This window comes from Danio aesculapii, chromosome 25 (genome assembly GCF_903798145.1).
Source record: "Danio aesculapii chromosome 25, fDanAes4.1, whole genome shotgun sequence".
Classification (NCBI taxonomy): domain Eukaryota; kingdom Metazoa; phylum Chordata; class Actinopteri; order Cypriniformes; family Danionidae; genus Danio; species Danio aesculapii.
The window spans coordinates 2211331-2223830 of NC_079459.1; the positions used below are offsets into that span (position 1 = coordinate 2211331).

The following is a 12500-nucleotide window of genomic DNA, read 5'->3' on the forward strand; positions in this document are numbered from 1 at the left end:
ATCTTTATTTTGGTTTGTCTACAGCAGTTGTTCTTAAAGTGGGGGTCGTGGGACAATGTGTGAGGGTCGCTTTATGATTTCCAAAAGTCTAATTTGTTATTAAACTAATAAAAACCATATTTGATTCCTAGACTACAGAAGATAAAACAGTATTTAATAGTTACTTAAAAAAACACCATGCCAATATTAAAAAGCAAATGGATTTTTTTCCTTTGGATTGTGACCCCTTGGGTGTTTACGTTATGTATTATATTATTTTGACACAGCAATAGCGTCAGTTGCAGCAGACTACTAAACTTTGATACCTTTACAGAACTCTTGTACAATTTTTAAATCTATTTTAAAAGATAACCTCCAAGTGGCGGTCTTTAAAATTAAACCAAGAATAGACTTGTGCAATAAACACTGTGCCCACCACCATTCTCATTAGATGAGGTTAATATTAAAGTAAACAAATGAATAAACTACAAAAAAATTATATGGTTGTTAAATTGTTGCCCTTTGAGTTGTCAATACACGTGTCTAAGGTGCATCCGGAAAGTATTGATAGCGCTTTTCTACATTTTTATGTTACAGCCTTATTCCAAAATGGATTAAATTCATTTATTTATAATGAATAATGACAATGTGAAAGAAGAAATTGTTGCAAATTTACTAAAAATAAAAAGCTGTAAAGTCACATGTACATCAGTATTCACAGCCTTTGCTCAATACTTTGTTGATGCACCTTTGGCAGCGATTACAGCCTCAAGTCTTTTTGAATATGATGCCAAAAGCTTGGCACACCTGTCTTTGGGAATTTTGGCCCATTCCTCTTTGCAGTACCTCTCAAACGCTATCAGGTTAGATGGGAAGCCACGATGTTCAGCCATTTTCAGATCTCATTAGAGATGTTTATTAGGATTTAGATCTGGGCTCTGGCTGGACCACTCAAGGACATTCACCGAGTTGTTGTGAAGCCACTACATTGATATTTTGCCGATGTGCTTTGGATCATTGTCCTGCTGGAAGATGAACCGTCGCCCCAGTCTGAGGTCAAGAGCACTCTGAAGCAGGTTTTCATTCAGGATGTCTCTGTACATCGCTGCATTCATCTTTCCCTCTATCCTGACTAATCTTCCAGTTCCTGCTGCTGAAAAACATCCCCACAGCATGATGCTGCCACCACCATGCTTCACTGTAGGGATGGTATTTGCCTGGTGATGAGTGGCGCCTGGTTTTCTCCAAACGTAACGTCTGGCATTCACTCCAAAGAGTTCAATTTGAGTCTCATCAGGTCAGAGAGTTTAGTTTCTTATGGTCTGAGAGTCCTTCAGATGCCTTTTGCCAAATTCCAGGCGGGGAGTGGCTTCAGTCTGGCGACTCTACCATACAGGCCTGATTGGTGGATTGCTGCACAGATGGTTGTCCTTCTGTAAGGTTCTCCTCTCTCCACAGAAGAACGCTGGAGCTCTGACAGAGTGACCATCGAGTTTTTGCTCACCTCCCTGACTAAGGCCCTTCAGCCCCGATCACTCAGCTTAGATGGCCGGCCAGCTCTAGGAAGAGTCCTGGTGGTTCCAAACATCTTCCACTTACGGATGATTGAGGCAGCTGTGCTCATTGGAGCTTTCAGAGCAGCAGAAATGTTTCTGTAACCTTCCCCAGCCTTGTGCCTAAAGACAATTCCTTTGTCTTCATGCTTGGTTTGTGCTTTGACATGCACTGTCAACCCTGGGACCTTATATAGACAGGTGTATGCCTTTTCAAATCATGTCTAATCAACTGAATTGTCCACAGGTGAACTCCAATGAAGCTGCTAAAACATCTCCAGAATGATCAGTGGAAACAGAATGTACCTGAGCTCAATTTAGAGCTTCAAAGGCTGTGAATACTGATGTACATGTGATTCTTCAGCTTTTTCATTTTTAATAATTTTGCAACAATTTCTAAAACTCTTTTGTCACATTGTCATTATGGGGGATTGTGTGTAGAATGTTGAGGAAATACATGAATTTAATCCATTTTGGAATAAGGCTGTCACATAAAAACGTGGAAAAAGTGAAGCGCTATCAATACTTTTCGGATGCACTGTATATAGTTCCTATTGGTGGGTGTGCACCATTGTGTGCAATGCTTGAATGTTTATTCCAACCTCCAAGGATAGTGGGGGTCGCGAGTCACTAGAATTGTTATTTTGGGGGTCGTGGGCTGAAAAGTTTGGGAATCCCTGGTCTATAGAACAAACTGTTATACCAGGACTTGCCTTATTAACAAATGTAAGACTTTAAATGTCACTTTAAGCTGAATACTAGTATCTCAAAAAAATATCTAGTGAAATATTATGTGCTGTCATCATGGATAAAACATAAAGAAATTAGTTAATATGTTGAAAAAAGTCTTCTCTCCGTTAAACAGGAATTAGAGGACAAAATATACAGAGGGGCTAATACTTCTGACTCCAACTGTATATATAATGAACACGTGACACAAATTGCGCAGTAAAAGCACAGAGAATAACTCACAGCACTCTATAGGGGATGACGCCACCTGGAGAGACAGCAATTTCCCATTGTGTTGAGGAATGTTAACACGGAAAACAGCTCGCACACGCGTGTTCTTACGCCCGATATCGGTCTCTCCTTTACGCAGCTCGATGTCTGAGTTTCGCAGCTTCAGGATCCCGGCACAGTCGATGCTTTCAAAGAAAGATAAAAGGCAACCATCAAACATTACAGTCCATTCAGTTCTGTTTATTTAATAAAATTGCACTTATCCAGGGAAATGAAGCTGATGTGTGAAGAGCAGTTAGCTGACTACATTCATGAGACCTGCATTAACTAAATAACATCAGAAAATAATAAGAAAACGTTTCTGTTAAGGGCGGCATGTTGGCTTAGTGGTTAGTACTGTGGCCTCACAGCAAGAAGGTTGCTGGTTCGAGTCCCCGCTAGGTCAGTTGGCATTTCTGTGTGTAGTTTTCAGCATCGTCGTTATTTATCAGGGGTTGCCACAGTGGAATGAATCGCCAACTATTCCAGCATATGTTTTACACAGCGGATGCCACTCCAGCTGCAACCTAGTACTGGGAAACACCCATAATCTCTCACATTCACACACACTCATACACTACGGCCAATTTAGTTTGTCAAACCGGAGTTTGACGGAATTTAGTTTGTCAAACCGGAGTGCCTGGACTCAAACCAGTGACCTTCTTGCTGTGAGGTAACAGTGCTAACCACTGAGCCACCGTGCTGCCCTTCTTGGAATAATAATAATTAAATAATAATAAATGTAGGCGTAGTCTTCACCAACATGTTTGCTATTCATCTGTGCAGGTGTGAAACCAAACACAACATGAGAGAAAAACCCACACATCTAAACATCTAAAGACTGAACTGTCAGCCACGTCAATACATCACTTATGCAAAAGCGCTCCCTCTCCAGTGTGTGCAGGGCAGGGTGAATGTAAATCAGAGGTTTGTTTGACGGGTACCTGGCGCACATGTTGTTCTCAGGCAGGAGAGGAATTTCAAGAACTTTGGTGTTGGATATTACAGTGTCTTGACTCGGCGTTGCGACCGTTTTCCCAGTAATCCTGTGCACTTGATAGAAGGGGTGCGGCCGGATATATCGTTCGTCCGCCGTGCCGATGAACATCTGCAGGCTGACGGGTTTCTCATTATAGCCTATTAGCTAGAGAAAGAACAAAGAGACGAAATAAAGAGACGAATAAAAAGACGAATAAAGAGAGTGTGGGTTCTGAGTAGTGGGTTGAAGCTGGAAGGGCATCCGCTGTGTAAAACCAAATACTCTTGAATACACAAGTGTAACTGTCAATATGGTGAATAAAGCCCCGCCTACTAGTACAGGAGCCAATCGTTGATCGCTATATGGTAAATGGCTGCCTTTTAGTACAGGGGCCAATCATCGATCTCTATAGACTGACGATACTCTGGGAGAGGGGCTCAGACCAGACGTGAGTCACTGCAGATTTTGTGTGATTGGACGTTTAGAAATTAAACTTAATGGACAGTTGTTGTTCATTTTTATTGGTGATTCCTAACCAATCATAAGCAATCATTCCCTATTCAGACAGAATGCCAGAGTATACTGCTCAAGAGGCGTTCCAAAGAGGGCCGCCAAGTGAAATGACTTGCCTTAAAGAGACTTTGGTAAAACATATGCTGGAATAGTTGGCGGTTCATTCCGCTGTGGTGACCCCTGATGAAAAAGGGACTAAGCCGAAGTGAATGAATAAATATATATTGATAAAAAATAATTGTCATTTAGTAAAATAGCCACTTGTAAAATTAGGCCTGAGGTAGTCACTAATGATTTTACAAATTTTTAAATTTCTATAGCTTCCGAGAATCCAAAAAGGGCCACATATTGGTAAATAACATTATGAGAGCTGTTTTAATATTAAGTTATGATTAAATTGCTTGTTGTTACAGTTATGAAATAGTTTGATAACAGGCAATAATAGTTCATGAGCCGCATTGAAATGGTCTATATTAATTTTTCTCAGTGAAAATGCAACGTCATGTCAACATACCCCTATGTTGACTAACTTTCTTTTTCTAGTTTTACATGTGATCGTTGCTGAAAGCTCAGAGCATCTGCTCGTCCAATAGGCATTTGTGTCATAGGTAGCTAGGGTAAACAAACAGGCCGACACATGTAACATTAGCTCACATGTTGTTATAAATACCACAAGCTGACTGGATCCAACGTCCAGTCCATAAGACCGGCTGACATTCATCTCATTTATCTCTAAGTCTGTTTTTAAGGCAAATGAAAATATCAGTTATGATCCAAAATGGGTATTATTGTAATATTAATATGAATAATTAAATATACTCAAACAATGACCTGATATTTTTGTCCTGCGCTATGCAGCAGATGTCAGATGAGCTACAAATAAACCTTGAGGTATGGAAGCCTTTCTCAATTTACCAGAACAATGGAGACAATTGCTGTAAAAGTTCATGTTATTTTAAAAGTGCACAATACAGTTTGAATGCTCCATGACGAACATGAGAACATATACTGTAGGTACTGATGGATGACATACTTTATTAATAATTGATCATAATCAATAAATCACTTGTAGGTATTTCCATTTGTAATTCACCAGAGGCAACAAACGGAGGTGCAAAAAGTAGGTTTTAAAGGGCACCTATTATGCAAAAATCACTTTTATAAGAGGTTTAAACACAGTTGTGTGTGAATATATCCAGCTTCTAATGGTAAACATGAATTAATTATATTTTTATAATCGCATTTGATTAAAACAGTCTGCAGAAACACTTTGGTTGACATTCTCCCTTTATAAGTGTCATCAGAGGGAGAAGCCCCGCCCACTAATGACCAGCTGTCCCTTATTAGCATAAACAGCCCTGAGTGAGAAGCAGCAGTCCGACAGAGTTTTCACACCGTACCTGCCTAAGATAATGTCAGGGACTAAGATATTTTCAGTTTTTCACAAAGATAACGTTAGTCCTGTTTTGAATTTGCCACTATGCTGATACGCAGGCATTTGTAGCTCCGCCCTCTTTTAAAAGAGCATAATCTCATTTGAATTTAAAGCGACAGTCACCAAAACGTCACAATTAGGATCAAAGCCGAAAAGGGTCAAAACATTATTTGTTTGGTATGTCACATCAGCGTTTTACATTTTTTAAAAAGAGGCATAATTGGTCCCCTTTAAGTTAAAAACTTAAGTTACATATAAAACATAACTTGGGGGGCTTAAGGATGATTCTAAGGGCCCACGCAGTTTTGGGGCCCCCAGAGATACTGGGCCCACCAGACTAACCCCACCCCCAAACCGCGGTCTTCACTTTCATCTGCGACAACCACCACAACCAACTCCCCGCCCCCACCCGCTCTTTGCTTTTGTCCGAGACACCCCCAATCCGACCAACTCCACCCCCAATCCACTCAAGTGTCTCTATATCTATGTTACGCACAGTAAACAGCGGTGAGTTTGGTGAACTGATGACCTTCATGGCCAATCACAGTCATTTCTGTTGAGCACGTGAACACAATGGCAAATTGACGTTTTTACAAATTTCAGTATCGACTGGAACCGAATTTCAGTATCGTGACAACACTAGAACCCATGTTTCTGTCTGTATCCCTGTAATGTCATGTAATATTGCTCTCATATAAGAATTACCGTGAACAATGTATTTTGTGACATCATGGAATAAAGCAAAGACTTGTTATTATGTCCATACATCATATATCATTATATTGCACAGGAAATGGACCTTGAAGGATGGGGGAAATCAATTTAAGGCTGATCTGAGATCTAGTGTAAAGACTGACCTTTACAACAGGGTGTCTTCCGCACTCTGATTTAATGGCCCCTCGACTGCCCTCCGTCTCATAATGTGCTCTGTGGTGAGCTCTAGGTTGAATTTCCATCTTCATCTCACACTGGCCATACTGACTGGGCAGAGGACAATCCAGCGGAGGTAAAGAAGTTGACCTGAGTGTGTTAAAAGAGAACAATGGTGACTGTTGTTTGTGAGCAGTGGTCAGTGAAACAGAACACCCATTGTTAGTACCCTATTAGTTTCATAAATGTTGGAAGAACAAGGCCAACAATCTGTCACTAGAGAGCAGGTTATATGGGTTTTAGAGAAATATCTCGTTTGCAGTTTGTAAGATAGCGGTGCTGTAATGTAAACAGTTATACACCAGCACCAACAGTACATATTTTGGATGTCTCCCTTATCTGACCCATTCGTTTCAGGTTTTGGTGTCTCTTCTAACGTTCTGATGAGTTTCAGGTGTGTTGGACTAAGCAGAGGTTGAAAATGTGCACTGTTAGTACCTTCAGGAACTGTGTTGGGAAACACTTACCTAAAGATTAACAATATGCTCTAGCAAAACAAACACTGTAAATTTAAATTTCACATCGACTTTTTGGTGCATTTTTACCTTAAATGCATTCCAACTTGTTGTATTAGACTCCGGCACAATATTACCAGACTTTAAAACCCCATTTGACTTGCTCTTTAACTGACACTTATTCAAAACCAAAGAGGGAACAATCGAGTCCTATTATGCACATGTAGTTTACCTGTATAAAGTGCTGGCTTGCTTGGGTTTGACCCAGGAGAAGGGTGTTGGAACGGCTAAGAAGTGTTCCACTATATCCTCTTTTTTTAAGCTGGGCAGGGATACAGCTATGCCTGAGTTTGCAAGGCCTTGGTCTTGAAGCCCCGAGTCCTCTTGCCCAGAAAACAAAGATGCTTGATCCTGGTTGTGGTTTGACTGATAAGTTCTTCTGGTTTTGGATGGGACATCCACGTCCACTGGAAGGGTGTGGTATGGGGCAAAGTTGGCTCCACCCATCCAGGACTCCTCAGTGACACTCCCGCGAGGAGAGTGAGATGGAGTTGCATTAGGGGATAAGTGAGGGGACGCCAAACCAGGAATGACCTCTGCACTGGAATGTCGCCTTTTCCCACATGGCGAAGTTGGTCGAGAGGAAGGCCGCGAGGAGGAGGAGTGTGGACGCGGACTGAGCCATGTTTCCTCAGTGATGCTGGTACGGGGGGACTGATACGGAGACAGAGACTGGGCAAATGGATACTGCAGAGATTGCTGATGATACTGTTGGTAACGATACCAAGGATCATCTCCGTAAGAAGCCATACATCCAGGAGAACCAAAGGGGGAAACAAGTGGAGAGACTTGCGGAGATGCCTGGGGAGAGTTAAGAGGGGATGGTAGAGGAGACGGCAATGGAGACACTAGAGGAGATGCAAGACGGACTTGAGCAGCTGCCTCATTCAGCTCTGCCTCCACATCATCATATATATGCGAGAAAGACTCGCAGGACGAGGCGTCAGACAACCAGCTACGGGAGGACAAACTGCTGCAGGGGCTAGGACACAGGGAGGACGTGTCCCTGTAGGATGCATCCAATGGTAGAAAGAGCTGGTCCCTTGATAGGGATCCAGCACTGACTTCCGCACAAGCACCTGTGGACTGGTCCAGCTGCTGGGTGCCTGGGTCTTGGAGGCAATTGGCTGGGATGGAGGTGATCTGGATGCTAGGACAGTCAAAAACCCTGCTGGGAGACTCCATGGGTTGGACAGAAGCAGGGTTGGGGGTGCCATACGGCTGGTTTGTACAGTTGTCCTGCTGTTCAGTGGGAAAATGGGGTTCGGAAGGATAGAGAGGGTAGCAGTTGGCATCATCATCTGATCTGGATTCTAGAGTAACAGGGGAAGACAAGAACAAATAACAGTTGCCATTAATGGCCGAAAGTCTAAAGGTGCACAAACATGTTGAATGTAGGGTACTTTTTGCATTCATTTATTTTTCTTCGACTTAGTCCCTTATTTATCAAGGGTCACCACAGCGGAATGAACCGCCAACTATTCCAGCATATGTTTTACGCGGCGGATGCCCTTCCAGCTGCAACCCAGTATTGGCGAACACCCATACACTCTTGAATTCACACACTAAGGCCAATTGTGTTTACCCAATTCGCTTATACTGCATATAAACCAGTTGCAAAGACAGGGAGAACATCCAAACTCCAGACAGGAATGCCAACTGGCCCAGCCGGGACAGCAATCTTTTTGCTGTGAGGCGACCACTGAGCCACCATGCTGCCACTTTTTAGCACTTGACTACTTTCCAGGTAGCAATGAATTCTGGCCCAGATTGGGCGTAAAACAGCAGGCATTCATCCGGCACTGGCATACAGAATGTGGGCCAAATGTGGCCCGGGTTTGGCAGAGGTGGCACCGTCTTTAAGGCGGCACACAATACATGGGCCAAATATAAAATGTAGCATTTGGCTCAGATGTTGATAATTGGTATGTGGGCCATGTAAGTTTGGCCTGTCTTGACCCACATTTAAAATACATTTAAATTCTTTTCAAATAAAGAAAAACAATTCTGCCAATCAGGTCACTTTGAGAAAAACCAAGCCCATAGCAAATGTATTAGGAGAGATGCTCTTGTGGCTCGTTCACAGCACAACAGTAGCTGACCATAAACATCACACGCACAGGTCCACGAGCCGGGGATGCTGTCACACTGATAAGACTATCTGATGGCCATAATGTTATACACCCTGACCACACTCCAGCCTCATCAGGCAAATGTCCAGCAATAAAACTTAAAAGGGGAACTGCGGTGAGTTTAACCTCGTTATCAGCCAGGTTTACCTACCGATGGAGGAGGTGGATTACAGAGGAAGTGCACTTTGCATTGAATAGTTCAACAATGACGCACTGTATGTAGAGAAGTAAAGTGACATGATCAGTGCCAGGATAAATAAATAAATAAATAAATAAATAAATAAATAAATAAATACTACCACCATAATAATAACAACATACAAAAGCAATTATGGCAGCTAACTGCTAATTTTACCTCATATATAAAGTAAAACATGCATGTTTGAAAGTTGTTTAGCATACAGTAGGTAGGGAAGTACAGTGACATGCTCAGTGCCAGTAATAACAATGATCATAATAATAATATAAATAATGAGGATGTGATGATATAAAAATTGTTATTATTATTATATTATTAACAACAACGACAATAACAAAAGCAATTACAGCATGTTTTGCCTAAAGAACAGCCAAATATAACAAATAACAAGTAAAACATGCATGTTTTAAAAGTTGATTAGCATACAGTATGTAGAGAAGTAGTGACATGCTCAGTGTCAGTAGTAGTGGTAATAATAATAACAATGATAATAATAATAGTAATATGATAATAATGACGCTGATATTATTATTTTTATTATTATTAACAATATTAAAAGCAATTACGGCCATTTTTGTCAAGAAAAACTGTCAATTTTAGCAATTGAAAAGGGCATGTTTTTAAAGGTTTTTGGCATACATTATGTAGAAAAGCACAGTGAAATGCTCAGTGCGAATAATAACAGTAATAATAATGATTAAATTATTGTTATTAGTAGTAAAAATAACAAAGCAATCAAGGCGGTTTTGTGTCTAGTGAATTCATACATAATGTAAAACATGCATGTTTTAAAAGAAGTTTAGCATAAAGTATGTAGAGAATTAGTAATATAATGATGATGACAATCATAACAAACATAATGATATAAATAATTAGGATGATATTATAAAACTAATAATATTATTATTTTAACACATTATTAACAACAATGAATATAACAAAAGCAATTATGGCATTTTTTGTTATGCCATGCAGGTTTTACAAGTTGTTTAGCATACAGTATGTAGGGGAAGTACAATGACATGCTGAGTGACAGTAATAACAATGATCATATTAAAAATAATAATATAAATAATGAGGACCTGATGATATAATAATAACAACAACAACAATAATAATAATAACAATTATTATTATTATTATTATTATATTAACAACAACGCAATAACAAAAGCAATTACAGCATGTTTTGTCTAAAAACAGCCAATTATAATTCATATATACAGCAAAACATGTATGTTTAAAAGTTGTTTGGCATACAGTATGGTCTGTGTCAATAATAAGAATGAAAATAATAATAATATAAATAATGAGAATGCTGATAATAATAATAACAACAACAATAATAGCAACAATAACAACAACAACAATTATAATAATAATAATTATTATTATCATATTATTAACATCAACGACCATAACAAAAGCAATTACGATTTTTATTGTCTAAAACCAGCCAATTTTAATTCATATATACTAATACTATTACTATTACAAATAATAGTAATTACTATTATTATTATAATTATCATTATTAAAATATTATTTACAACTACGACATAAACAAAATTGTGGAATTTTTGTCAAGAAAAACAGCTATTTTAATTCATACATAAAGTAAAACATGCATGTTTAACAGTGGTTTAGCATACAGTATGTAGAGAAGTACAGTGACATGCTCAGTGTCAGTAATAATAATGATATTGATCATAATAATAATATAAATAATAATTATTATGCTGATGAAATATTATAACTACTACTACTACTAATAATAATAATAATAATTACTATTATTATTATACTATTACTATCATCATCATTAATAACATATTACTAACAACAACGACAATAACAAAAGCAATTATACCATTTTTTTGTGCAGAAAAACATTTTAATTGATATATAAAGTAAAACATGCATGTTTAAAAGTTGTTTTTCATACAGTATGTAGGGAAATACAGTGTCATGCTCAGTGCCAGTAATACTACAACTACTAACATACAAATGCACCTGTGGCAGCTTGCTGTTTGGTAAAACCAGCACATTTTACCCCAAACACAAGTAAAAACATGCATGTTTTAAAGATGATTCGCATGATTAGTCTTTGACCTTCCTCATTCAGCGCGTCAACTGCACGCACCACTTTGATGCTGGAAGATAAGGAAGTGACTATTCAGAAAACCAGTTTCACGTATTCACAACAAACATGGCCACTTCTGTAAAAACCCGTAGAATCTGTTTAAAAAAAAAAACGGGAAGCTGCAGCATGGCTTCTGCTTGATTGATTATAATGGTGGAAGAAGTGTACAGACCTGTGTGGCTGAAACTGCTCTCCCCGAAAATCAGCCTGAAGTCCAGCTCCTCGCTGTAGTTGCTACTCATTTCATTAGAGTCCTCGGCTCTACTTTCTGTTGTAAAATGACACACACACAAACAAGTCCATGCGCGCGAACGCGACTCAGAGCAACTTTCTACAAGCGACGAAACAACGACGGTTGTCAGAAAAACCCGGAACCCGCGCTCCAAAATGTCCTTTATCCCCCTCAGAAGTTCGCTAGATCGAGGAGTCGTCGGTGTCGTTTCTTTCTGGACTTTGTCGGTGCCCCGCCGAGTTTAATAATCCCATGCTGGGTTCGGCGTTGATCTGAAGTCTCTCGCGCGCCTGGATGGAAATAGTAAAGTTACATTTTACACTGCGCGACTCCAGACGTGACGTCACGACATTTGACAGACTACAAACAGTCGGAAACGCACGCGCGCGCACGCGGCCTCATTTGCAAACAGCAACAATAATGCGAGACTTGAAGGAGTCAGTTCCGCTGTAGTGGACAAGAACTGCTCAGCTAGTGCACACTTCGCTGTAGTCTACTCTACAAGGTCAGAGTAAGAGACCTTACACGGACAGAAATACCATGGTAACCAGAGTTACCGCGTAAATAATGGTTATACTGTAAAGAAAGTGGCGACCTGCGGTTATATCCCACATCATATTAATAAACAGAAATACTACAGTGTTTTTAAAACATTCCATATTATACTGTATATATTATAGTATTTACAACACATACATTACACATTAGGTTTTACTACCCCTACTGAAAAAAACAGCCTAAACCAGCCTAGGCTGGTTGGCAGGTTTTAGCTGGTCAACCAGGCTGGTTTTAGAGGGGTTTTGGCCACGTCCAGGCTGGTTTCCAGCCATTTCCAGCCTGGTCTTAGCTGGTCAGGCTGGGAGATGACCAGCTAAAACAAGCTTAACCAGC

The 12500-nt window shown here is 39.8% G+C and overlaps 1 protein-coding gene across 3 annotated transcripts in view; it reads right to left on the bottom strand.

The window, feature by feature from the left end:
* The window catches only part of nfatc3b (nuclear factor of activated T cells 3b), a 27127-nt gene extending 15156 nt beyond the window's left edge, over positions 1–11971 (bottom strand). For all 3 annotated transcript variants that reach the window (XM_056451654.1, XM_056451653.1, XM_056451652.1), the window contains exons 1-5: positions 11550–11971; positions 7076–8216; positions 6316–6478; positions 3476–3675; positions 2505–2677 (exon numbers count right to left, since the gene is read on the bottom strand). In XM_056451654.1, the coding sequence (XP_056307629.1) occupies positions 2505–2677; positions 3476–3675; positions 6316–6478; positions 7076–8216; positions 11550–11619 (1747 nt within the window). In that variant the 5' untranslated portion in view covers positions 11620–11971. The remainder of the gene's footprint in view (positions 1–2504; positions 2678–3475; positions 3676–6315; positions 6479–7075; positions 8217–11549) is intronic.
* Between the last annotated feature and the right edge of the window lie 529 nt (positions 11972–12500).